Genomic DNA, 26,543 nt, shown 5'->3' with positions numbered 1-26,543 from the left:
TCTGCTCTGACAGCCCAGACACCTTCACTGAGCACCTCCTGGCTACTGAGGTTGCTTTAGGAGCTTGAGTCTGAGGAGCCATGGAGATCAGCAGAGCCTAGGCTGCTGGAGTTTACAGCCCTGGGGGTAGGGAAAGAGGGCATGACAGACATCAAAGGAGCAAATAAACCCACAAGTAATTCCAAACTGTGATGGGGGCTGTGGAAGAGAGTGGCAGAAGAGATGGGTGCAGGGCGATCTTCCAGAAGCCACCAGTAAGAAGGAACCAGGTGCATTGGTTGGAGAAGCCCCAGGCAGGAAGGAGCTTGGCTCTGGCACTGAGAGAAAGGAGTCGTGGTTGGAGCCCAGTGGGCAGGGGTGGGAGGCTCAGAGCAGCCAGGAAAGTCAGGCAGAGCCTCGTGGGAGTTTGGATTTTATTCTTCATGGAGGCTTTTAAGCAGGGGGCTAGCAGGACCTGGTTTCCATTTTGTGAGGTGCCCGGGACGAAGTGTGAAGAATGGATCATCTGGGAGAGTGGGTGGGAAGCTGGGGAGCCACTGCAGACTTTGGAGGGGTGCAGGTAGTCACAGGAGAGAAGGGCGAGATACATGGAGAAGCCAGTGGGAAGAGGACTTGGGCCCTCTGGGAGGTGGACTGGAGTTGGGACATGGAGGCAGGGATAGGGATGACTGCAGAGAAACCAAGTAAGAGTAAGAGGCAGGTCTGAGACAGCAGTAGACAGCCAGGAGGAGCTGAGCTTGCAGGAGAGGGCCCCAGAGTGGTGCTGTTTAGAGACGTTCCCATGCGGATGGTGTTTAAAGGTTTGGGGCTAGAAAAGGCCCCCAGGGACAGAAATGGGGAGGGCAGGGCAGGAAGGTGGAGCTCAAGTTCTCCACCGGTTTTGCAGCTCTCTGGCCCCTGTGGAGGGGAAGTCCCACTCTGGGCAAGTCACCTGCTGGTGGCCTCTGCCAGGAGGTGCCCATTGCTCTGCAGGCTTTGGGGTCTGTAGCTCTGTATAAACAGACTTCAAGTATGCTAAGAGTCGTTGGCTGGCAAACGGTGCAACGTGGGGTAACACACCCTAAGTGCCACTTTCTCCCAATTCATTCATTCATTCATTCATTGATTCATTCATTCATTCATAAGCCTAATGAGCTGGGCCCCTACCACAGAATGCAGCTTCCCTCATGAGGGCTGGGCCGTGGCCCCACCCAGAGGGCACGACACAAAGGTTCAGAACCAAGATGCCACCAGTGTCCTTTCTGCTCCTCCCAGGGAACTGCCTTTTGTCTGAAACCTCCCTAAATAGCCTGAGTGAAATCCCCTGGAAGAAGTCGGCTAGACAGCAGGCCCAGTGCCTGACTCGGTCGCTCCTCCTTCTCTTTGTGCCTTTTTAACTTTGACAGATGCTGCCTTAAGGACAAGCGAGCCCTCTTCAACACCCCCCAAACAGGCGCCTTATCCCCACCTCTTTCCTAAGGAGGCCGCCAGGCCCAGCGACCTCACAGCTCTCCCACCTTCCTCGCACCAGAAGCGCACCGGGTGCCCTGCGAGTCCCATACCTGCTGCAAGACCAGGGCGAGTCCCCAGCCAGGCCACTTCCTGGTGCACTGGGATAGGGCAGGGAGAGGCAGGGCCCTGCCTTTGCTCTCCTCCAGGTGTGAGTGCCTGCCATACCTTGACCCTCTCTCTACGCACCTGGGTCCCGGCGGAGGGGCTGGGCCAGGCCTCCCCGGAAGGGGCACCAGCCTTGGGTAAACGGACACCCACAGTGCCTGGGTGCTCTCAGGGCAGGGCCTCAGGGCCATACCCGCCGCGCAGGTGGGGCGGGCGCCCTGGGTGCGCTCCCCGCGCCGGGCACCAGGCGTCGCCCCCGCTCCTCTCAGCGCCCGGCCCGCCCCCGCCTGCGGAGGCCGCAGCCGGAGCTGGAGCCGAGGCGGCGGCGGGACCGGCCGGGGCCGGACAAATTTCCCCCTGCTCCGCTGCGGACCGCGGGCGGCGTAGCCGGCGCGAGCGGCTTCAGGAACCCACGGCTTCTGCGCGTCCCGCGGACCCTTCTCGCGCCCGGCGCGACAGCGGCGCCCCCCGATGGGCGGCGGGCGGCCGCCGGGAGATGCGGAGCCCGCCGCCCGCCCGCGATCTGCGCGACCGGACCGGCCCCCCCGAGGTGAGCGCGCGCGTGCGGGCGGGAACCCTGCGCTCCTGTGGGGGACCGTGCGCCCCGGGCGGCCCGAGTAGGCCGGGGACGCTGCCTCGGCCGCCGCCGCGGGAGGGAGGGGCCTCTCCGAGGCTCAGAGTCCCGACCCTGTCCCTGCCGCCCCCGCGACGCGCCCAGTACCAGCGGCTGGGGACTGCATGACGCCCGACCCCGGCCCGCGGCGGGTACCTTCACCCAGAGTCCCCAGTCCAACTTGGCGACCACAGTGGCAGTGCTCACTCTCCCTCTCGGTAAACAGGAGGAGGGCGCGCGTGTCTGCGGGTGGCGGCAGTGCGCGGGGGCCGGCGGCAGGGCGGCGTACGTGAAAGCGGGCGACACCGAGAGGGGGTGCAGGCCTCGTGTGGGGGGCTGCGCGCACGCGAGGCTGTAGGCTGGCGCCTTTGAAGAAAGTGGCTCGAGTTGTGCCAACTCCGGGAGGGGCCGGCGCGCTGCCAGGATGCTGCCCCACAGCCGGGCGCCCGCGCCTTCCCAGGGAGGCAGGCAGAGCGGGATGCAGCAGCCGCGGAGGGTCGGAGATGCGGCAGGGAGACCCTGGCAGGTGGTCCAGGCCAGATTCCCGCGATTTGCAGGGTCGATAACCCCCGAGGGCTCCTGGGCACAGAGGCCAGCGCGGTGCCAATTCTGAGCGCTCTCGGGACCATCTGGGGAAGGCTGGGCAACCCACAGGATGGGGAGGCAGAGCCAAGCCGGATGGAGACCGCGCTGGACCTGACCTAAATTCCTTCCAGGCATGCAAACCTTTCCAGAAGGGTTAGCCAATTATGCTTGCAGAATTATGATATTGATTTGTCTTGAGTCCTGACCATTCCATCAGAGTTTCAATCCAGGAAACTCAAAGAAAGAATATAGTTCTCTGCTTGTATTTTAGAGTGAATGAGGGTATGGGTGAGTTGAATGAACACCAGCAAAGAGTGATCACGTGATCCAGAAATTACTGTGTCCATGTCCAGTCAGCTCTGCCTTTGGCCCCAGGTACCCCTTGACCCAGGGCGTCTGGAGGTCTTTGTGTCCCAAAGATGGATGAAGTTCTGCCTCTGCACACTAGCGACTCTTGCCCATTTAAACTGTATGTGGGGGTGGTGGGGTGGAAGGGTGTTTCCAAAACTGGGACGCTAGGCCAAAGGAGGGCCTGAAATGGTGGGGGCCAGTGGCTGCACAAGCATCTGACCACCACGGTCACTCAGCCAGCATGGTATGGGCAGAGCTTTGTGCTATGAACAGGGTTGGGGTCTGTACTTTCCAAGCATAGGCTCTTGGCATTTGGGGAGCAAAAGGTCAGAGGTGAGGTAGAGCAGGCCCAAGAGGTGGGGGCTGCGCTGTCAGTGAGAGGGGCCTGACGCAGCACCCAGCCCTTCCCAGACAAGGCCCTGCCCCTGAACGTGACCTTGGGGGCCAAGATTTTGTTCATTGATGTTGGTGATGCCTGTGAGTCACCACCGCCCCCTCCCTGCTCCAACAGACTGTTCCCATGTGGACAAGAGCTAGGAGCTAGATTTGTCTCTGGAAAAGGTCAGGTCACTGGATGTGTCCAGATGGCTTGGGACTTAGTCATACACTCTCTCATCAGTTCCAGTCAAACCAGTTGAGGGCAGTGGATGAGGGCGTTGTTGTCTTTATGTGTGATACTTCTTGGAGGCCCTGGGTGGACACAAAGTGAGGATAATGCAGAAAGCCATAGGGAGGCCACCTCTCATTTCTGTGGGGGCCACCCAGCTGAGAGAGACACGCTCCCTGTGTCAGCACCCCCACCTCCACGGAAGCCTGGAGGAGGTCCTGAAACACTCTGCCCTCATGGGAGCCCCCTCTTCTCCAGGGATGCATGTGTGCAAACTATTGTCCCTGAGAGTAGATGTGGCTATGCATGTACATCATTGCCCCTGAGAGGAGAGGTGGCTGTGTGTGCAAAGCATCGTCCCTGAACCCCAATAGAAGATGCAGTCACAGTGGGGGTGATGGCAGATGCATCAGTTTCAACTGGTGAAAGTATGCTTCTCCCAGCCGTGCCTCAGTGGGTCCACTGTGCTCCATTGCCACCACCATTAGCCTAGTCTAAGGTGCACCACTGATCAATATTCCCTCTCTGAAGGTCAGAGGCATGTTTCCAGGCCCGGCCACTCCTCTGCAGTTCTCCTCCGCAGCTGCCCACTTGACATTTATCCCTGGGATGTCAAATGCTGCTTGACTCAATGTGTCAAAATCAAACTTGTGATCTCTCCTCCCCTTCCAGTACTTTCCCAGTGTTGTCTTTATCCATCCAATTTCACCAGCCTCCATGTTGCTTCTGAAATATGTGCCGGACTATAGTTTCCATGAAGAGAGGACAATACTGTATCTCCAGTGCCCAGCCATGTACTTGCCAGTGGAGCCTTGAGGACTCCTGGCCATGGATCAACAACTTGGAATTGAGATCTTCCCGAAGTACATGTGCTGATGGAGCAAGTGTGTGTCTGTTGCGTGGATGTTGTATGGTTGATAGGCAGTCACACATTTTTGCTGATGTGGATGGGCATGGTCCATCCAGGGGTCATGTGGCCAGCCCTTCTGGAGATGCTGGACTCACCTGCTAAAATGACTGTTGACTTGGACCAGAGACACCCCAAGTGACCTCCCAGGGAGGCAGGCTTGGGAGCAGAGAGGGAACAGGATCGAGGCTGCCCTGTATTCCCTTGCTAGACAAGTATTTTTCATTTATAATATCTGAGTCACCCTTACAGAAGTTCTGTTGCCAAAGCAGGAATGAATGTATCCATTAGGGTAAGACTGGCCTTCTTAATATTTGAATATCACTTGAGAAAAAAAACTACAGTTCTAAGAACATCTCTAGTTTTTCTTTTGGCTTTTTTCCTGCTAAACCAATGGCTTTGTCTAATGGCTTTGTCTTCCATGAAGCTCCCAAAGCTTTCCAGATCCCAAGACTCAGCTCCCTGCTCTCAGTCTCCTTCCCCTTTATCTCCATCTTAGGAACTCCTACCCATACCTCAAGGCCCACCTCAAAAGTCTCAGTCTCCACAAAGCTTTCCTGGCCCCCGACCTGAGAGGAATCTCTCTTACTCTTGGTTCCATAGAACATTATTTGTGCCTGTCCTAAAGCACTTACTGGACTCAACTTTGATTTCCAGTTCACTTGCTCAAGTAGTTTATCTCCTCCACTAGGCAGCCAGTGCTTTAAGGGTGAAGGGTGTGTCTCTGAGAGGGTGTACTTTGGGTTCACTCGGTCAAATTCTGACTCTGGTGCGACCTTGGCTAAATGACTCAAAATGCAGACTTCAGTGTTCTCTTCTCTAGAATGGGAGTCATCATTGCTACTTCCCAGGGCTGCTGCTGTGAGGGGAACATAGGATACATATAACTGACATGCCACATGGCTGGTATGCAGTAAATCATGGTTATCTTTCCCCTATAACATCTAATGCTGTGCATTGCACATGTAAGAATCAATGAAGTTAGGCCAGGCACGGTGGCTCAAGCCTGTAATCCCAGCACTTTGGGAGGCCGAGACGGGCGGATCACGAGGTCAGGAGATCGAGACCATCCTGGCTAACACGGTGAAACTCCGTCTCTACTAAAAACTACAAAAAACTAGCCGGCTGAGGTGGCGGCGCCTGTAGTCCCAGCTACCCGGGAGGCTGAGTCAGGAGAATGGTGTAAACCTGGGAGGCGGAGCTTGCAGTGAGCTGAGATCCGGCCACAGCACTCCAGCCTGGGTGACAGAGTGAGACTCCATCTAAAAAAAAAAGAATCAATGTACTTTGAAGTTTGAGGCTGAAATCCCAGCACTTTGGGAGGCCGAAGCACACAGATCACTTGAGGCCAGGAATTCCAGACCAGCACGGGCAACATGGTAGAACTCTGTACCAAAAACACACAAAAAATTAGATGAGTGTGGTGGTGCACACCCTGTAGTCCCAGCTACTCAGGAGGCTGAGGTGGGAGAATCATCTGAGCCTGGGAGGTCAGGGCTACAGTAAGCCATGTTCACACCACTGCTCTCAAGCCTGGTTGACAGAGTAAGACCCTGTCACAGGGAAAAAAAAAAAAAAAAAAAAAGAATCAAGGAAGTTTGAATGAATACATGAACCAAGCAAAAACCATGCGAATAGATACCTTTTGTGCATCATCCAGATTGGTAAGTCAAATCAGTATGGTGTGACATGCTAAATAACTTTATTTTTTGCATGACAATCTAAATGATTATTATGTAAATTTTGTGTGATGAAGTATTTTAATCCCATAATGTTATCACTTACCATGAAGGCCATCATTCTTCAATATGCACCATTGACTCCAGTGATCGATGAGGCAGAAATGCAACTTGCTATGCACATTAACCAGTCTCGTGGCCTGAATTACACCTGGCTGGGTGTGAGGCACCGCAAAAGCAAACGAAACCCAGCCCTGAGAAGCAGTGTGGCCTAAAATGAGGTGTATGCAATCAGGGTAACAGAGCAGCTTCTAGACCAGAACATAAAGCTAAGAAGCTGTGGCCAACCCTAGAAACTCTCAGAACTTCACTTTGCTTATCCAAAGAAAGGGGCTATCCTGGGCCATCTCTGAGTCCCTCACAGCTGCCGCACTTCCGCCCGATTTCACCCCTCCCCACCACTGGGCAGGAAGGGCTGCTGACTCTGTACAAGGCTGGCTTCCAGGCGGGGAGGCTGCCTGTTTCTTGGCTCAGCACTTGGGCCACATGGCTCCCTGCTCTGGACACCAAATCTAGAGAGAGAAAGGAGAGGCCTGTGGGTACATGGAGCACGCTGCCAATTTTAGGTACTGGCCCTGGACATATCAAGAGTTTATTTTAGAGGATTAACTTCTCATTATTTTGTCACTAGGATTTTCTTTTTCACCAAAAGCAGAGTGCTGGATGATATTTTAGATGGTTGGGATTTTAGATCAGCCATACCTGAGGCAATAGGGGTTGGTCTAATGTTACTAATCCTTGAGCAGACACAGATGAGCAGTTGTGGGGCCGGTCACTGCTGGATGTGGGCTAGAAGACCCCTGGTTTGGGGATTATGAAGGCAGCCTCCTTTTCTTCCCTGGGATCTGGCTGCTGTTCTCCCAGTCATACCCATCATGGTCTGCCCCGTCCAGGTGTTCCATGTGAGGAGTTTTGATGTGGTGCACAGCCTTTGAACTGTTACAACACCCTGCTCACAGCCAGAAATGTGGGCCCCAAGTCTTTCTTTCAACTATACGAATACTTCAGAGGCTTTGATTGAGCTTATGAAATAAAAATTCTTAACAATATATTTCAGAAAATAAACATATCCTTTTATATTGATTCCAATGAAATAGGGGCCAGATAAAATATTTTAAAAGGGCATCTGTTTTTAAAAATGTCTTTCAAATGCAATCAAGAATGTTCAGTTAATCCAGTCTGTTATGTATATTGTAACAAGTAACAAAAGAGGCAGATAAATCTTTCTCCCAAAAACAAATATAAAGTCCAGCAGGGAGTAGGGAAATGTTTGAAGAAAAGAAAATGATTCTTAGTTATGTGCTAAAAACCAACTATGTTTTGGGCAGGTGCTTTGATGTTAGTGTTTGTTGGGTGGAGAGTAAAGAATTGATAGGAAAACTTGTTCGGATCCCAGGTCTGGGTGCTGGCTACACATTTGATCCAATGGAAGGGCTAGCATGGGAACAATAGCGTTTGGCTGTGAGCGCCCTGGGCAGGTACATGTCATCAGCTCCCAGGGATGGACAGCTGGTCCCACAATGCCTGGGGTTCAGAGCTCACTCTGTGCATGTATGTGACATGGAGAGATGGACGAAGGTAATAGAACTGAGTAGGTGCCTTTCCAGGTAGCAGTGGAAGAGGCCAATGGCAGAGGCTCTCCCTGCCGTGATTTTACTGTCTGAATACCAGTCACAAGTGGAAGCCATGGGACTTTATTTTCAAGGGGAGGTGACACAGCCTGGGACTCAGGGAAAGGACTTAGGAGCAGAAGGACTGGTTTCATAGAGGCCCATGAAACTAAGGCTCTGGACAAGGCAAGGGACTTCCCCTGGCCCAGTGTGAGCCTAAGTCTTTACAGTAGGGAGCATGATGCCACCAAGGGAGCTGCATGGGGATCAGTGGAGGTGGTACGCAGAGGCCTGGCCCCATGCTCACCAAAGGGCCAGTGGTCTTACACAAGCCAAGGGACCAGGGGACCAGAATCAAAGGCCTGAGGTGATGTGAGCCCTGACTTCTCCTTTGCCACAGTCACTTTGTCCTCAAGGCAAGTCACTTAATTTCTATTCAATAAATGCAGAAACATAATTTTTGGTTATTAATGTCCCCAAATCTGTTTGGACATTTCCAGCGGAACATTAGTCACCAGTTTTGTACTAGGGAGAAAATTAGTTCCATCTTTCTTCTCAAGTGAGATTTTAAAATGTCCTATCACGTAGCTACTTGATTACAGTGTATTATTTTAAATGACCTCTGTACTCAGTCCTTTTATTTTGGCGTCCTCTCACTCCAGAAGGACTTGGTAATTTTCAGGCTGTGTCTCCGCAATAGGGCTTTCACAGGTCTGCGGTGCAGACTGGTTTACTCTCCCCGACTCGTCGGCTAACATGCACGAGGGCGCTCTGAGGGTCGGGAACGCACCCACCAAGCACAGCCCAGACAAAATGGAAGCCCCTGTCCAGGCAGGTTCCCAGTGAAACTCTGGGGAGCTCCAGCCTTCCTTTCTTCTCCGGTTTATAAAGAGGCCAGCCTCAGAGGTGGACACCTACTTCCATGATTTGATGTCCGACCCTGGGACTCTCCTCTCTACCCTGCCCCCACCTCATCCACCAGCCTTTTGGTCTGAAATCCTTGTCATGGGGTAAAGCTTTTTATTTTGTTGTTGGAAACACAGTATATGGTTTGCCTGTGTGTCCCCTTCAAATCTCACGTTGAAATGTGGTCCCCAGTGTTGAAGGTCAGGCCTGGTAGGAGGTACTGGATCATGAGTCAGGTCCCTCCTGATTACTAGCGCCATCCCTTTACTGATGAGTGAGTTCTTGCTCAGTTAGTTCACTTGAGATCTGGTCATTTTAAAGAATGTGGCACCCCCCACCCACTCTCTCTCTTGTTCCCACGCTCGCTGTGACATGTTGGCTCCCTCCCTCCTCTGCCTTGATTGGAAGCTCCCTGAGCCTCACCTGGAGCAGGTGCCAGCATTATGCTTTGTGCACAGCCTGCAGAACTGTGAGCCAATTAAACCTCATTTCTTTATAAATTACCCAGCCTCAGGTATTCCTTTATTGCAATGCAAGAACAGACTGACATACACAGCACAGGTGGAAATACAGGCTTTGCAGACAGTGGCGGCCTGGTTTTCTGACACCAAAATTATTCCCAGGACAGGCGCTACTCTTAACTCTTCTAACCCCATCCACTTGTTACAAAACACACTTTCAGAAAAAGGCTAGGTTGTTACTGAGGTAACATGGGATGGATCTTTGGAGGTGGGAAGGTCTCCAGACTCCTCTGGGGAAGACAAAGTAAATCCTCCCTATGGAATGCTCCAGCTCGTTTTCTAGATTCCAGAGAGACCTGCTAGTAAATTCAACTAAGAGGCTGGTTTCCAGCACAGAATATTTCCTACAGATGTCGGTGTTTCTTTCCAAATCCTTCCTCTCTTCAGGGTACTTTCCCACTGTTCTACTGTTCTGCACGTAGGAGAGAAAGCATTTCTCAGATGGTGAGCTTTTATCTTCCAATGGTTGTCAACTAAGGAGACCTGGAAGTTCCCTTTCCACCTGGAATGTGAGCCCTGCATGCTGGGCATGAGATAAGGACCAAGGAATGACCCAGGACAATTTCAGAGCATGGGGGTGGCATATCCTCATGTCAGGGCGTGGAGCTCATATTCAGACCCAAACACTCTGAATCTCTGAAGCAGAAGCTCTTTTACAATTCCTGGGGAGGAAATCAGTATGAATTAATAAAAAGCCTGAATATTGTGGATTTTTATTACATTCGAGATTTATAGTAACTCAATCCAGGCCAACAAAACATTGCCTTCAGGTACTTACTTTAATGAATAGAAAGCATGTAAATGCTCTTGCAAAGAGAATAACACATTTTAGCATCTTAGATATGTAAAAATAAAACTGTACAGTCTTGGTTGCACTAGGAAGTCTACTTATCAAAAAAAGAAACTTCTGTTTCCAGCCACATTATTTCAAATCATCCCAAAACTTACATTGTTACTAGTCAAAATTTTTCCTTGTGATTAACACTTTTTTCCAGTATGGTTTTCCTCTTTCTGAAAGCAGCCTTAGTTTCATAAACAGTTGGACATTTAAGTACTGGACGAAAAAGTACTGTGAACCAGTAACTTCATCTTTAATTTTGAATTACTGTTGACTCAGCGCTCTCTTTTCCTAAGCTCATAGCAGCCCTTCATTCAGTGCATCAGTAAGTCAATAAATTACTTTTTGCCAAGGTTGCAAACATCAGCTAAAGTTCAGTCATCTACTGGAGATGTAATCAGTCTGTCCATTTAAATTCCTTTGCGCAAAGTCCAGATTTTGGCCCAAAGTAATATAAAAATGCAAGAGCCAGAAATTTAATAATTTTGTACTGTGTTGTGCCAAGCCAGGACTATTCTTAGCTAGCCAACAAAATTCTTTCACAGGATGTTTTTTGGTTTTCATCAAATGTAGGTAGTGTTTAAGAGTCTGTAATATCATGTAGAAGGAACAAGTGGAAGTATTAAACCTTTATTGACTACCTACAGTGTATAGAGGATCTATGACTTACAATGGTTTTATTATAGTTTCTCAAATTTACAATGGGTTTATTGAGTTTTGGGTACACTTTCAACTTATGATATATTCTATTTACAAGGGGTTCATCAGGATATGACCTCACTGTAAGCCCAGGAACATCTGTACAAGCACTGCTTAGCACTGGAGTTACCAAAAAAACGGCACAATGGCTTGTGACATCCTGTGGATGCTCCAGGTCCACAGGAAGACAGAACTCACTTCCAGGGAGTGTTAAATGTGATGCTGGATGCTCTTGTGGAAGAGTGGAGACCTGGAAGGGCCTCCCCAGGTAGCGCAGTGACATGGTCTGGCTCTGTGTCCCCACTCAAATCTCATTTTGAATTGTAATCCAAATAGTGATCCCCACATGTTGGGGGAGGGACCTTGTAGGAGGTGATTAGATCATGAGGGTGGTTCCCCCGTGCTGTTCTCATGATAGTGAGTGAGTTCTCATGAGATCTGATAGTTTTATTAGGGCTCTTCCCCCTTCACTCTGCACTTCTCCTTCCTGTCACCTTGTGAAGAAGGTGCCTTGCTTCCCCTTCCACCATGATTGTACGTTTCCTGAGGCCTCCTCAGCCATGCTGAACTGTGAGTCAATTAAGCCTCTTTCCTTTATAAATTATCCAGTCTTAGGCAGTTCTTTATAGCAGTATGAAAACAGACTAACACAAGCAGGCTTGGTTTACTGGGCCATTTCATAGGCAGCTGACAGAGATTGAGCATTCCAGACAGAGGGGCTGCCATGTACTTGCTTGGCAATAGGAAGTGGTGTGTCCTGTCGGGGAAGAGCAGGTGTCTGCATGGAGCTGTAGCCCAGGGACAGAGGGGATGGGACAAAAGAGATGGAAAGTTTTAGGATCACCCAAACACTTGTGCACCATCTAGGAGTCTGGATTATGTCTGATGGACCAGCAGTTCTTAACCTGTCTTAAATTATGACCCACTTTGAGATTCTAAGGAAGACTATGGACTCATTCTCCAGAAAAACGCATGTGTGCACACAGTCATTTTTATAGTTTCAGCGAGTCTTTCCTAACACCCCTCCTCCCATCCTGAGGCTCGCAGGTTCCAGGTGTATCCCGTTTGTGCGGCCTGGCCAGCCCCACAGAGCCCAGCAGCATGCTCAGCTGTGAGTTTGAGAAGGGGCCCCCTGCTGGCTGTGTGTGGTAAGTCAGAATGGAGGTGATGGGGGAAACCAACTCAGCAGATTGGATTCATAGGCAACATGACCATGCGGGTGAGAGGATGAGGGTGAGAACCAAGGCCCCGCAGTTTTCCGCCAGGGTGACTGGATATATCCGGACTAGACATAGGCTTACGGGATGATGATGCACCCAGGATGTGAACTGAGTTTGAGGGTGCCAGAGGGGGAAGCCGCTCCAACATGTGGAATCCAAGCAGCTGATTCCAGCAGGAAGAGTCTGTCCAAAGGGAAGTGAAGAGAGTTTTTCAGCATGAAACTGATGGTGCCAATGTTTGTGCTTCATTGCGCTAAACTGTCATCTTTGTTTTTATTAAAAATGGGCTTACAGGGCCAGGTGCAGTGGCTCATGCCTGTAATCCCAACACTTTGGGGAGCTGAGGTTGGAGGATTGCTTGAGGCTAGGAGTTTGAGACCAGTCTGGGCAACATAGTGATACTGTCTCCAAAAAATATTTAAAATTAGCCAGGCATGATGCTGAGTGCCTGCTGTAGTCCCCGAGTGCCTGTAGTCCCCGAGTGCCTGTAGTCCCCGAGTGCCTGTAGCTGCTCCAGGGGCTAAGGCAGGAGGATCGCTTGAGCCCAGGAGGTCGAGGTTGCCATGATCATGCCACTTACTCTGGCCTTGGTGACAGAGCGAGACCCTGTCTCAAAAAATTTTTTTTTATTTTGAAAATTGGGGTACACTGTACATTCTTAGGGTCTACACAGTATTCCTAATAAAATGCCGTGTAGGCAGGGCACAGTGGCTCACACCTGTAATCCCAGCATTTTGTGAGGCCAACGTAGGTGGATCACATGAGGTCAGGAGTTCAAAACTGGCCAGGCCAACATAGTGAAACCCTGTCTCTACTAAAAATACAAAACTTAGCTGAGCACGGTGGCATACTCCTGTAATCCCAGCTACTTGGGAGGCTGAGACAGGAGAATCGCTTGAACCCATGAGGCAGAGGTTGCAGTAAGCTGAGATCATACCACTGTACTCCAGCCTGGGTGACAGAGTGAGACACCATCTCAAAAAAAAAAAAAAAAAATGCCATATAATGAATCACTGAATGATGGTTGTTGTCATCAGAGAAGTCAGCTCACAGGCCGTGATATCTCCTGCTCCCACTTACAAAGCAGGTGGGAATGATCCTGAGAAGCTCCATGAGGTGACCATCGGCCTCTGATGGGGACAAACGGGAGTCACCTTCTCTCTCTCTGGCTCCCATGACTCTTATCTAAAGACCTCAGGCTGGCTTGGAGCACCACATTTAAGCTTCCTTTAAAAAAGAAGAAAATGGGCCAGGCGCAGTGCCTCATGCGTGTAATCCCAGCACTTTGGGAGGTCGAGGTGGGCAGATCAGGAGGTCAGGATATTGAGACCATCCTGACTAACACAGTGAAACCCCATCTCTACTAAAAACACAAAAAATTAGTCGGGCATGGTGGTGGGAGCCTGTGGTCCCAGCTACTCAGGAGGCTGAGACAGGAGGATGACCTGAACCCAGGAGGCGGAGCTTGCAGTGAACCGAGATCACGCCACTGCACTCCAGCCTAGGCTGGAGCGAGACTCTGTCTCAAAAAAAAAAGAAAAAAGAAAAAAAGGGAGAAAATCTATATGGAAGAAATGAAAATTATTGAAGGAGCTTGGGGGAAAGGCCGAAAGAATCTTGGCTGTTCATATAAACCAAGTCCCAGGGCTGGCTTTATGGCTGTTGGGCAACCCCTGCCCAGTCAGCATCCTGGCAGTTGTCATTTGGCAGAGTCAGAGGGCAGACACACAATGACAGCAAGAGCAAAGGCGGGGCCTGCCCACGAGGAAGAGCCACGGCTGTTGAGCATCGATGTGTATTTCTCAAGGAGCATGAAAGAGACTTTTTACAAAATTGCAAAGAACTGGCCTGACTGGGAAGTGCAAGAATTATCTTCCCTTCAGGGAAAAGGGAAGTTTAACTGAGGCCTCCTTGGGCTGGAACACATCTCAAGTCATGGTTCTCAGAAACCCAGGGTGCATTTATGGACAAGTCTATGATAGGAGTTGTCGTTGTATCTTGAAGATGCAAAGATTCATTTTGTACCTTTATTTTACACATCAGACCTTACCCAGGTACCATTCTGTGCCAGGCAGTGCCTAGGACTGAGGCAGATTTGGCTCCATTGATGTGCCCAGGAAATGGATTTCATTGCACACTGAAGGACCAGCCCTTAAATGCATTGTCGTCAAATAAAAAAGAAAATTTCACTCATTTCTGGTGATTTTCTCAATAACCTTTTTCATATATTTGAATGTAACTAGAAATATATTTTTTGTCCAAGTCTTTCAGTTCACCAAAAACCAAAGTAAAATTCTACCCTTGTGCTTTAGATGTTAACAATTTGAGAAGTTTGGCCAGCAATTTGATCTCCCTGTTTAGAGTCGGAGCTGGAGGCCAGCTGCAGAGGAGGAAAGGGAGACTTGCCCAGGGGCATGCTGCCTGTTCCTGCCACCCGTGGGCTGCCTTCTTCCTGTTCTGTTCTGTGCTGCCCCTAGTGGACTGACCCCTTATCCCTCCCTCCTGTGCCTGCAACGAGGCTTGTGGTGCTGGGCCTCAGGAAATGGAGGGCCCTCATCTGCCTCCATAAGAAGAAAGCCCGGGTTATTCATCTGTTTAGACAGAAGTGCATTCCAACCTTTAGCAGGATCTGAAGGTGAGAAGCTATGACTTCATTACTGTGCATCCATCTTTTGTCTGCTTGGCCCTAGTCCTCTGGGTGTGGTTTCCACCTGGCAAATTACTTCCAGGAGGTGCTTGAGAAGGCAGTAGCATGTGGAAACATCTTATGTGCAGCATGCTTTTGTTTACAAATGATTTATTACTGGTTATGTCAAAATACACATCCTGAATGAATGGGCAGTGCTGGGTAGAAATCAGTGACGTCAATCGTGGTTCTTTTACTTAGCAGTGGATTTTTTTTTTTTTCCTTTTCAGTGTAGTAGTAATTTGTAAATGCTTTAAGGAGGTTATGCTTTCTTTAGTGGCTTGGCATCTTGGAAATTGGAGCAGCCAGGCTTGGCGTGCTGTGTCCATTTTTAGCCCTAGCAGGCAGGAAGTGTGGCCATGCTCTCCCAGGGTAACTGCTGCGAGTTTGTGGCTAGAATGATGCTAGGTGGGAGTTACTCAACTGTTTGAATGCAATGGGCTTAGCTCATGGTAAGAAAGTGCATGGAGCCTGGGAAGCAATTGGTATCTGGTTACCCTGAGCTCAGCCTCTAGTAACAAATGACACAAGGCATTTGTGAAGGCTGGAAAGCCTCTGTGAGAAGAGCACTTTGCATCCCACTGGGAAGGGGCAGCCCCCTGGAGCATGAGGGGTCTCTTGCTGCCTCTGCTTTGGGTCTAGCTGAGGGGCTACTTTGCTGCCTGACCCCCAGCCAGGGTACGAGTTCCCAGATTGCTGGTGGGCGTGTGACACTCCACGTGGCCACAGCACCCTCCCCCCTGCTTCTTCAACACTGCTAGGTCAGGGAGTTCCAGTGGCAGGGCAGAGGGACCATTCCCCATGGCTGACTCAGCTACAGTCCACCCAGAGTGTGTTTATGGGCAAGTCTACTACAGAGGCGCTGTACCTGAGCCTGGAACAAACCTTCTTCTTTCATGGACTTCCCTGGTCTCTCCAGGACACCTCAGTGCAAACGCAGCTGTGTGATGCCACTCCACACACTGGGGAAGGGAGAGGGGTGGACTCCATGTCAGTCAGGGACCTTAGGGATGCACGAGATGGAAATATGACTCAAGTTCAGTCAAGTTCGTAGGGGCGTTGACTTACAGAACTGAAAGCTCAGGTACAATTGGATCCATATGACCAGATGTTGCCACAAAGGCCCTGACTCCCTCTCATATGTGCTCTGACAGACTTAGTCCTGTGGAGCCTCCAGCAGACTCACATTCTGTCTCCCCTGTGGAAGGAGAGAGCTTTTCCCTACAGATCAACCCAGACGTGAGTCTCCTTGGCTCTGATGAGCCAGGCTTGGATAACTCAAAGCTTCCTCGGTGTCTGGGGCTTGCCCTGTTTTGATAATCCAGGCTTGGGCCCCGTGTCCTCCCAGGGACCAGACGTAGAAACACAGCTCCTTTGGCAAGGGTCCTATTTTCAGTGGGGGTCCAGGGCAATACATGAAATAATCATTACGATAATACCAGCGATCATTGGTGTTGAGGGTGCCCTTGCTGAGTGCCAGCCAAGTCCTGCTCTAAGCACTTGGACATGTTAACTCGGTCAGTGCTCACAACTGCAATACCAGGTGAGGTATTTTTGACGATCAGTGCATTTTTGACAGAAGGAACTGGAGGCCCAGACAGGGTAGCAGCAGGGCGAGGATTTGAAAAGGGATTGAGACCAATAATCCCCAAGATGGAGGGGTGATGTCTATGTGTGGGAGCAGGGGCCACACGGCTGCTGGGGATGGGGTGGGAAGAGGCGTCCTGTGGCCCCCAGGCTCACTCAGGGAGCAGTCAGATGGAAGGCTGGGGTAGACACCTGGGCCCGCCTGGGAAAGGTTTTAGAATCACAGGAGGGACTTGAGCTCCATCTTGAACTGGGGGAGGTGATGCTAGGGATGCGGAGGTCTATAGGGACTGGGTTGGGGGCACAGAGCTGGGGGCCAGGAGAGGCTCACCGAGCTATTACCCAGCAGGGCTGTGCCTCAGAGACACAGGGGAAGTTCCTGAGAGCCTCCTGCTTGGACCCTGCTCTCATGATTGGCTCCAAGTTCTACAGTGAGGCCAAGGCAGCTGCATTTTTTACAAAGCTCCCCCAGGGAATTCCAAGTGTGGCCAGGGTGGAGAATGCCAGGGTCTTCTGCAGGGTCCCAGAATGAGGTCAGGACTTTCTTCGATGGGGAGGGCAGGAGGGGAGCCCAGGAGGAATGGACAGGGTGCTGTGGCTCAGGGTACCGGTGGAAGAGAGGCATCGATGCTGAGTCTGATGCCCTGTGCTGGGCAAAAACTCTGCTCTTGCAGGAAGTGAAATTGCTGGAAGAAATTGCTAAAGGAAAGCAATTGAATAGAATTGTCCATGACAAGTTGTTAGTGGATTCATGAAGTCCAATTTTAAGAGCTGCTTTTTGAAAGAAGGATGCTGGAGAAGGGCTCACTAATGGGCAAGCTGCTGATGCTGGGATGTGAGGCAACTGCGCTGATGGAGGTCACTCCTAGCCCCCCTGAAGCCACAGGAGCCACCACACGTGGTCATTGACACAGTTCCATTCATTCATTCACTGTCTCAAGTTCATTCAACACATATGAATGGAAGGCCTTCTGGTGCTGAGACTCCAGTGGTGAACAAAACCCACAGGTGCGCTTGCACTCTTTGCCGCTGGATGCCTAACCTGAATCTGGGGGTCCTGTGAGAAGCAGTCTCCTAAGGGGCTGGCTGTGCTGAGCTCAGCCCTGCTCTGGAGACTTCGTGGGGCGAGGGCGCCGGGGGCCATCGAAGGCTGCTCTGAGGCCGTTGTGTTGTCCGTGTGGGATTGAGAAGGCCTCATGCCAGGACCTGTGCTCTTCTCTCCCAGGTGGGCCGGGGCCATGTGTATTCATTAGGGGCCTGTCATCCACTTGGGTGCTTAGGACAGAGTGGTTGCCCCAGCTCTCTGCTCCACAGAACCCCAGTTGCCACACGTGATACTTTTGCTAGGCCTTCTTCTACAGAGTTCCACTGAGCCCGTAAGAGGTGTGTGTTCCTGCCACTCTGTTTCCAGCCACAACATAGAAAAGGGACTGAACTCTATGCCAAGGTGGCTGGGCTGAGAGCCCCAGGCACAGCAGCTTCTGTCGGGCCATTTCTGCCCAGGTTCCTTTCTCTGGCTCCCTCCCTGCTCCTATCCCTCCCTCTCTGCCCTCTCTGGCTTTTCCCATCATCGGCTTCACCTCTTAGGACCTCGTCTTCCAGAACACCAGGCCCTCCCTCAGGCCCTCAGCTAGAGACCCCAGCTTTGGTGGAGGGACTGCTCTGACCCCAGCCCTAGCCCTTAGTGGCAGCAGTGGCAGCTCTGTGGGCAGCTGTGGCTAACTTGAGCCTCTGGCGGCATTCCCACCCCGCACTCCTGCCCTGGGCAGAGGCCTGGAGAGCTGGTGCTCAGCCTGGCACAGCGGCTGGCATGCCATTCTTTTGACATGAGTAATAGCAAAGCAAGTCCAAGAAACGTCCAGTGTTTTCTCCCTGTTGTTGCCCAATTTCAAAGAGATAATCCAATCACCTTATCAGGTGAGGGGTGGGGCAGCCTTCCCAGAAGCAGACAGAGTGCTGGGGACACCCTGACATGGCTCCAGGAGTCCTGGCTGTCCAGAGCGAGTGCTACAAGTCTGGGAAGAACCTCACAATGGAATTGCTTGCCTATTTGCTCCTGATGTGAAAACCAGTTTGAATTTTTTTTTTTTTTTTTTTTTGAGACAGACTTTTGCTCTGTCACCCAGGCTGGAGTTCAATGGCACAATCTCGGCTCACTGCAACCTCTGCCTCCCAGGTTCAAGTGATTCTCCTGCCTCAGCCTCCTGAGTAGTTGGGATTACAGGCACTCGCCACCATGCTTGGCTAATTTTTGTATTTTTAGTAGGGACTGGTTTCACCATGTTGGTCAGGCTGGTCTTGAACTCCTGACCTCATGATCCGCCCACCTCAGTCTCCCAAAGTTTTGAATTATTTTTAAAGGCTCCAAGGAGAGCTTTTGTTTAGAGAGAAATTCTGTTAAGATATCCAGCCCAGTGTGGAGACACAATCTTCCTTTAACGTAGGATTCAAACCACACACAGTTTATTTCTGGGTATCTCTGTCAGGGTGTTGTTCATTTCCCACTGCCTGATGTCTGGGTGGTGGAAGCTGAGGCCGCTGAGGAATCAGAACAGATCCAGGGAGTGGTGGGAGTGCTACTTTTCCATGTCTGGTCTGGGTTTTGGGGGGTGATATCCCCACAGAAGGCTGAAGCTGGAAAATATCCATGATGAGTCCAGGGTGCGTTTGGTGGAGGTTTAAATACTGTGTCAAGATGCATACAAATAAAATTAACCACGGTGCATGGCAGAAGATGTCTCTGGGAAACTGAGTGTCTGAACAAATGAAAGGGACACAAGAGACCAAACTCTTAAGCTTTTTGTAGAGAAAGAGTTTGTGCTCAAAATAGGGACAAGTTATAGGGTGACAGTCATGACTGTTTTCAGCAGGGAGGGCAAGCGAAGGTGGGTGAGCTTGGTTTGTTGTTGTTGTTGCTGTTTTGAAACAGTCTCCCTCTGTCGCCCAGGCTGGAGTGCAACAGTGCGATCTTGGTTCATTGCAACCTTCACCTCCCGGATGCGAGTGATTCTTGTGCCTCAGCCTCTCTGGTAGCTGGGACTACAGGCACCCACCACCGTGCCCGGCTAATTTTTGTATTTTTAGTAGAGACAGGGTTTTGCCATGTTGGCCAGGCTGGTCTCAAATTCCTGATCTCAAGATCCGAAGCCTATACCTTGGCCTCCCAAAGTGCTAGGACCACAGGCATGAGCCACCGCATCTGGCCAGGTGAGCTGTTTTTAAGACACAAGATCAGGCAGACATGGGATTGTCAGCAGGATTTTTACCATCAAGTAACGGTCAATGTGTTCCCCTCTGCCCAACTTCCCTCACTGTACTCAAGAAATATCTGATGACCCAATAATAAAAGCTTACAAGATTAACTGGGATAACCCAGTTTAACATTCAATAAAGTCCCACTGGGCTGCAGAATATGGAAAAGTTGACCCATATAACTTGGCATTTGTATCCTTTCTGCAAACTCTCAATAATGTATAATTTTAAAATCTAGGAGTTATGGAGCGTAAAGTAGCTGAGCTTTCTAGAAAGCAGACATTGTAATGAGTAAGCAAAGCAAGAAAACCTCAGTCATTGGTACCACCTCTATTTTAAGCAGAGGCATGTGGAGCTCCCTGGGATACTTGGAAATGCACATTCCCAGGTACTGCACAGGCTGTTCCTATGAACTATGCTAACGCAATCTTCAGCACAGTCTTCTGTTTTCTGAGCTCCAGGGCAAGGTTGGCAATTTTGTCCCATCTCACCTACCTGAAGCCAGAACACCTGAGGGCTTGGCTCAGGCTGGAAGATCCACTTCCATGGCTGGTGGATGTTGGCCATGGACAGGAGAACTTTGCTCCTTGCCAGGTGGACCCATCCACAGGACTGTGTCTGTGTCCCGATGATCTGGGAGCTGGCTTCCCCCAGAGAGAGTGATCCAGGAGAAAGCGAGAAAGACGCTACAGTGTCTTTAGGACCTAGCCTGGGAAGCCACATTCGGCTGTTTCTTTGACATCCTGTTGGTCACCTGATTTAACCTTATTCCTCCAGGAAAGAAGGGCTGGCTGTTTCCCAACAGTATGTATGGGTGAGAGATCCTCATTCTTTTATGACCCCGGGTGGATTAGTTGAGGCTCCCGGCAACATCCTGGCAAATCTGACTGGTTAGCTTAGTGAGAAAGGGAGCTTGGCAGATGGCTACTGCAGAGTTCTCAGAATCAATGGTGAAGCTGGAGAACCAGGCTGAGAAAACAGGCAGGAGCCCAGAAGCTAGCAGCCCGAACCATGGTCAAGGCCAGGCCACAGGAAGTTTTTAGTAAGAATGTGGCCTGTGGTCCATGGCCACTGAGCCTGCTAGGCACTTCCAGCTGTGGCCTCTGCGACAGTTCCAAAGCATCCCGGGGGCTATCACACTAAAGACCAGCATCTTGGGTAGGATTGATGGTTGGAGTCTGTGTCACCCCCTACCAAACGCTTACTGCATGGGGGAGGGAATGTGAGTGGTCAGGAAGGACCTCCCCTGGGAGGTGGAGCACTTTGGAGCAGCAGCTGACAGGTAAAGGGCACCTCACCAGCCCACAAAGCACAAAAGGTCACCCTGTCTATACTGAACTCAAGTGTCATTTTTGGCTACAAGTATACCGGGTATTACAGTATTAACATATTCCTGAAAAGTTCTGTTAATTGAAATTGTGCTTTATATACACTGGGTAAGCTTAATACCCTGCAGAAGTCCATAGCTAATCCTTTATGTGAAGCAGCTAATCTTTTTAGAGAACAAATGGTCACTTCTTAACCATTTCTTTCAAGATTAGGAGTCTGTTGTGGTTTCTCACGGCAGAGTAGCCAGTGTTTAAGTTTCCTCTTTTGCTCATGGTGAGGAAATGTTACTTTATAGAAAGCTGCTTGCAGCCTCTCATGCGGAATGAAAAAACAATGAGGGGTTTTTTTCTTGATTTTTAATCTCCACTGTAATCAACTGTCTTTTGCAAGGAGTACAGATTGTTGAAAATTTTAAAGAGCTTATATGATTTTATTCTTACCAGCAAGGCTATTTTAATATGAGCGTATTTTAAAATAAGAATGGCAGGATCTGAACGAGTGAAGAAGCAGGCACTGTGAGTTGTTCTGTGGCAAAGCACATTTGGACATTCACCTCCAACGTTTCTGTTTTTCTTCTGTAAGGAGCTTTCACACTATATATAGCAGAGGTATTTTGTTCGGTTTCCTAGAGTTGCTTTCACATTTCCTGGATAATAGCATGCCAGGAGAGGAGGCTGGGGTGGGCGTGGGGAGTAAGCCTGAGAGGTTTAGACTCTACTCCACCAGGTCTAGCGACGGGCTCTGTATGTCTGAAATAGTCATGGTGGCCACTGGAGAGGAGAGGCCTAACAAAGGAGGAACTAGACAGGGGATGAGTTGGGAAGCCACTGTCACAGTCAAAGACCAGAGGGGAGAAGGAGGGGAAGTGAGAGAGACCAGGGGAAAGAGAGTTGTCTCTCTTTTTTTTGAGATAGAGTCTTGCTGTGTCACCCAGGCTAGAGTGCAGTGGTATAATTTTGGCTCCCTGCAACTTCTGCCTCCTGGATTCAAGAGATTCTCCTGCCTCAGCCTCCCGAGTAGCTGGGATTACAGGTGCATGCCACCACACCTGACTAATGCTTGTATTTTTAGTAGAGATGGAGTTTCACTGTGTTGGCCAGGCCGGTCTCGAACTCCTGACCTCGTGATCTGCCAGCCTTGGCCTCCCAAAGTCCTAGGATTCCAACTGTGAGCCTCCGCGCCGGGTCTCTCTTAACCCAAGAGAGAGGATGGCAGGCAGGTAAACTGGATGCCCCCACCCCGGGGGTTGGGTTCTCGCTCACCATTAGGGAGCCAGCATGTTGAATATTAGTGTATTTCTCGATATGTCTAACTCAGCTACTTTTTCCTCCAGCATTGGAACACACAACTATCATTGACTGATGCCAGATGAAGTACTGGCTTGTATTTTCAGGGGCTGGATTCTTAAAAAGCACATTCCTTTAAACACTAGAATCCTACTCAATGTGGCAAGACACTCCCCGTGAGAGGGCATAGCAGGTAATGGTGGATCCATTCAGCAGGGTTGAGTTTTCTCAGTTTTAATATATGTAAGATGTGGGCCCATATTATGGTTAGCAAAACCAATGCTCAGAGATGGAAACTAAGTTGTTCAGGGTCATGTAACCAGAGGGTAGCAGAGCTGGGATCAAGTCCCAGTTTGTCTCCCCAACCCAGGGCATCTCTGCAGACCTGAACAGTCCCCCTCCTGGTGGAGAGGAGCCTCCTGGAGGGGGTGCCGCCTGGGAATCAGGGCAGCTTGTTTTGTGCCACCTTCTGGAATTGCAGACTATGATTCGGAGGTTGTCACGCCTTTGAGTAAAATACATAGCTGAAGAAAACTCAGAAAGTAACATTTTTGAGTGAGTAGCTTAGTTGCATCAGTGAAAGGGAGTCATTTTCTTGATTTGATTGTACTTTTAAAAGAGAATACTAATACCTATTTACCTGGTGCATTTTAATGAATGACTTATTATTTATTATTATTGTACAGTATTGTTGAAAGCATGATGACTTTATTTCTTTTATACAGCTTTTTCCGTATTTCACATTGCATTTGAGTATAAAACACAGTAATCATTGTTGTTTGGCTAACAGAATTGATGCACTCTTCAAAAACTATTAGAGAGAATATTGATTTCCTGGAGATAAGAATCTTGATTTGCTTTTTTTCTTCAAGATTGTAAATTGCATTAGTGGTAACCGTCAGATTTATGGTTAAAGTAAAACTTCAAGAGGGGTAAATTGGATGACTCACAAACCTCCCATCATCAGTATTTGCTGTTTATGCTTCTCTGTTCAGCCTGTCTCATGCAGCATCCAAACAGACTTTAAAATTCCTTTAATTTAACACAGAACCTTCCGCTGATGCGTTTTTTGCTTTGTTTATCTGGTCATCTCTGTGCCCTTGTTTCCTGTCCTGCTCTCTTTTTCAGTAAATCTTGTTTGCTATCAACAGGCCTGTGTTTGTGTCCTTAGAGCTTGGAATTCCTGAGCGGGAAGGAAATACTAGGAAACTTAATGCAGATATGTAATTCTTTTACTGTTTTCAAACGTACAGGGACCATCGGTTGAAATGATGTATCCTTCCTTCTTCTGGAAGTGCTCAGTGGGGAATTCATTTCCCCTTTTGCATATCTTTAATGGCTTAACTCCAGGCACCTAGACCCACGTCTCCTGGATGCATGACAGATTAGCTGTGCTGGGTTAGACTCACGGGCTTATCTGGAATCCCGCACCCATCTACAACGCTGACTGAGTGAACAGCAAACATCTCACTGTGGGTACAAACTTGGAGGTGTTTATTTGGAAATTTATATCTACCTTCCAAATAACATCTTGGAAAGCACACTGTTTGGTAGATGAGGCCTTATTGATGATGTCACTTAGAAAAATATCATAGCATTCATTTTTATATCAATCTTCATTCAGCCCAATATTTGTAGCTGAACCAAACACTGACAACATGTCAGAGGTGAAGGCCATGGTCAGTTGTCTTTCACATGGGAAAACAAAGATTAGCTGTGTAGCTATGGAAAGCAAATGTCTGTTAAGCACAGAGGTTGTTGCTAATAGCTTTACATATTCAATTTGTTTGCAATTGTCAACATCTCATTAGTTGTAAGCCCAATGACACTGCTTGCTGTTTCAAGTTACTTTTAAATTACACACGTGCTACTTAATCTTAAAAGCAAAATTAAACATTGGACAGGTTTACATTTCAAGCTACAACATGAAACCATTGTATTTTGGGGGTAAGGAGTTTAACATGCATTGTAAAATAAAATTAGGGGGTACTTTGCATTCACAGCGGCTTATGTAATTAGGTTCAGTCAACTGTAATCTTTCAGGTTAATGTCTTCCATGATGTATGCTGTGTAAATAGTAAACTTACATATCCCTTAATACATCTGAATTATTATATAAATCCTTAATATTAATACAATAAAGTATTTTAAGCAAATTACTTGGAAGTGTGAGTTGCATGGCAAGTAGGTAACACTGATATATTTTTAAGAGATCAGCAAAGATAAATATTTCATTTATTTAACAAATATAGGTATTTATCAAGTGTCTACTTGGTCCAGGTACAGGGGACACAAAGATCTGAAAACCATAATTACTGCCCTCCAGAATCTGCTAACTGAGTGTGACGTTTCCCGAGGGTTCCCTGGAACATGGATCCCCAGTGCCCTGTTGGGCATAGGCAGAAGAGTTGGGAATCACAGGCTGCAACGGGTGGGTTCTCTTTGGAGTTTGTGGATAGAGTTCAGAGGGCCTGCAAATCTAGATGGAGAAAACATTTGCACTTTTATTTCCATATAATTGGCTTCTTTTGTAATCCTACATATCCTCTGTGCCTTTAAAACATTGTTTTTAGGCCTGGTATGGTGGCTCACGCCTGTAATCCTAGCACTTTGGGAGGCTGAGGCAGGCGGATCACTTGAGGTCAGGAGTTGGAGACCAGCCTGGCCAACATGGCAAAACCCCATCTCTACTAAAAACATAAAAATTAACCAGATGTGGTGGTGTGTGCCGGTAATCCCAGCTGCTTAGGAGGCTGAGGCAGGAGAATCGCTTGAACCCTGGAGGCGAGGTGAAGGTTGCAGTGAGCCGAGATTACACCATTGCACTCTAGCCTGGACAAGAGAGGGAGATACCATCTCAATGAAAACAAAAACAAAAGCATTGTTTTTAGAATTTGTTTTTTAAATTACGTGCGTGGAGTAAAAGTCACTCATTTTTGGTGTACGGCTCCAGGAGTTTGGACAAATGCAGAGTTGTGTAATCAGTAACACTATCAAGACACACACATTTTACCACCCCACCTCCGAAAAATAAAATCTGTCATCGTGCACCTTTATGTCAGACCCTGTAACCCCACCCCTAGCCCTGGTATCCACTGATCTGTTCTCCATCTTTGTAATTTTGCCTTTTCTGGAACGTAATATATATGGAATTATTTAGAGCCTTTTGAGTCTGGCTTCTTTCACTTAGCACATGGATTTAAGAAACAGCCTTGTGTGTATCCATAGTTCATTCCATGTGATGGCTGAGTAGCATTCTGTTGTATGCTTGTAGCACAGTTTGCTTATCCATCTCCAGTTGGAGGACATTTGGGTTGTCTTCAGTTTGGGGCACTTAATGACTGAAATGGCTGTAACATGTGCATGTAGGGTTTTGAGTAAACTTAGGTTTTCATTTCACATGGATAAGTAGATAGGACGGGGTGGCTGGCTCACATGCTACGTGTGTTTAACTTTATAAGAAACTTCCCAACTACTTTCTGTCATGGGTTCACCATTTGCTTTTCCACCAGCAGTTGCTCTGCATCTTTGCCAACATTTGCTATTGCCAGTTTTTTTTTTTTTAATTTTTTTCTTTTTTTTTTTTTGAGATGAAGTCTTACTCTGTTACCAGGCTGGAGTGCAGTGGCACAATCTCGGCTCACTGCAACTTCAGCCTCCCGGGTTCAAGTGATTCTCCTGCCTCAGCCTCCCAAGTGGCTGAGATTACAAGCATGTGCCACCACGCTCAGCTAATTTTTCTATTTTCAGTAGGGACGGGGTTTCACCACATTGGTCAGGATGGTCTCAATCTCCTGACCTCATGGTCCACCAGCCTCAGCCTTCCAAAGTGCTGGGATTACAGGCATGAGCCACCGCGCCCAGCCCGCTAGTTATTTTTTCCTTTGTAAGTTTTTGCCATCCTTATAGGTGAGTAGTAGTATTTCATGTCAGTTTAAATTTGCATTTCCCTAGTGACTCACACTGTTCAGTATCTTTTCAGGCCCTTATTTGTATATAAAGTTGTTTATCTCCTTTAATAGTATGTGTTCAAACCTTTTGCTTATTTTTAAAATTGGGTTATCAATGCTACATATTTTATTGTATGCAATTAAAAGCATTATTCTGATGAGAAGTTTCCCTAAGTGGCCCAAAAGATTCATGTTCAGGGCCGGGCGTGGTGGCTCAAGCCTGTAATCCCAGCACTTTGGGAGGCTGAGACGGGCGGATCA

The 26,543-nt window shown here is 49.0% G+C and overlaps 1 protein-coding gene across 3 annotated transcripts in view; it reads left to right on the top strand.

Annotated features, from left to right (window-relative positions):
• Positions 1-1,902: 1,902 nt before the first annotated feature.
• Positions 1,903-26,543, top strand: part of PTPRE (protein tyrosine phosphatase receptor type E) — a 177,290-nt gene continuing 152,649 nt past the window's right edge. The window contains exon 1 of one of the 3 annotated variants that reach the window (XM_017858691.1): positions 1,903-2,146. In XM_017858691.1, coding sequence (XP_017714180.1) covers positions 2,093-2,146 — 54 coding nt within the window. In that variant the 5' untranslated portion in view covers positions 1,903-2,092. Of the gene's footprint in view, positions 2,147-2,217; positions 2,428-26,543 lie in introns of those variants that run through there. The other 2 variants (XM_017858690.1, XM_017858689.1) reach the window with 2 other exon arrangements.

This window comes from Rhinopithecus bieti, unplaced genomic scaffold, assembly GCF_001698545.2.
Source record: "Rhinopithecus bieti isolate Rb0 unplaced genomic scaffold, ASM169854v2 scaffold_42745, whole genome shotgun sequence".
Lineage (NCBI taxonomy): Eukaryota > Metazoa > Chordata > Mammalia > Primates > Cercopithecidae > Rhinopithecus > Rhinopithecus bieti.
This window is presented reverse-complemented; position numbering and strand designations above follow the sequence as displayed.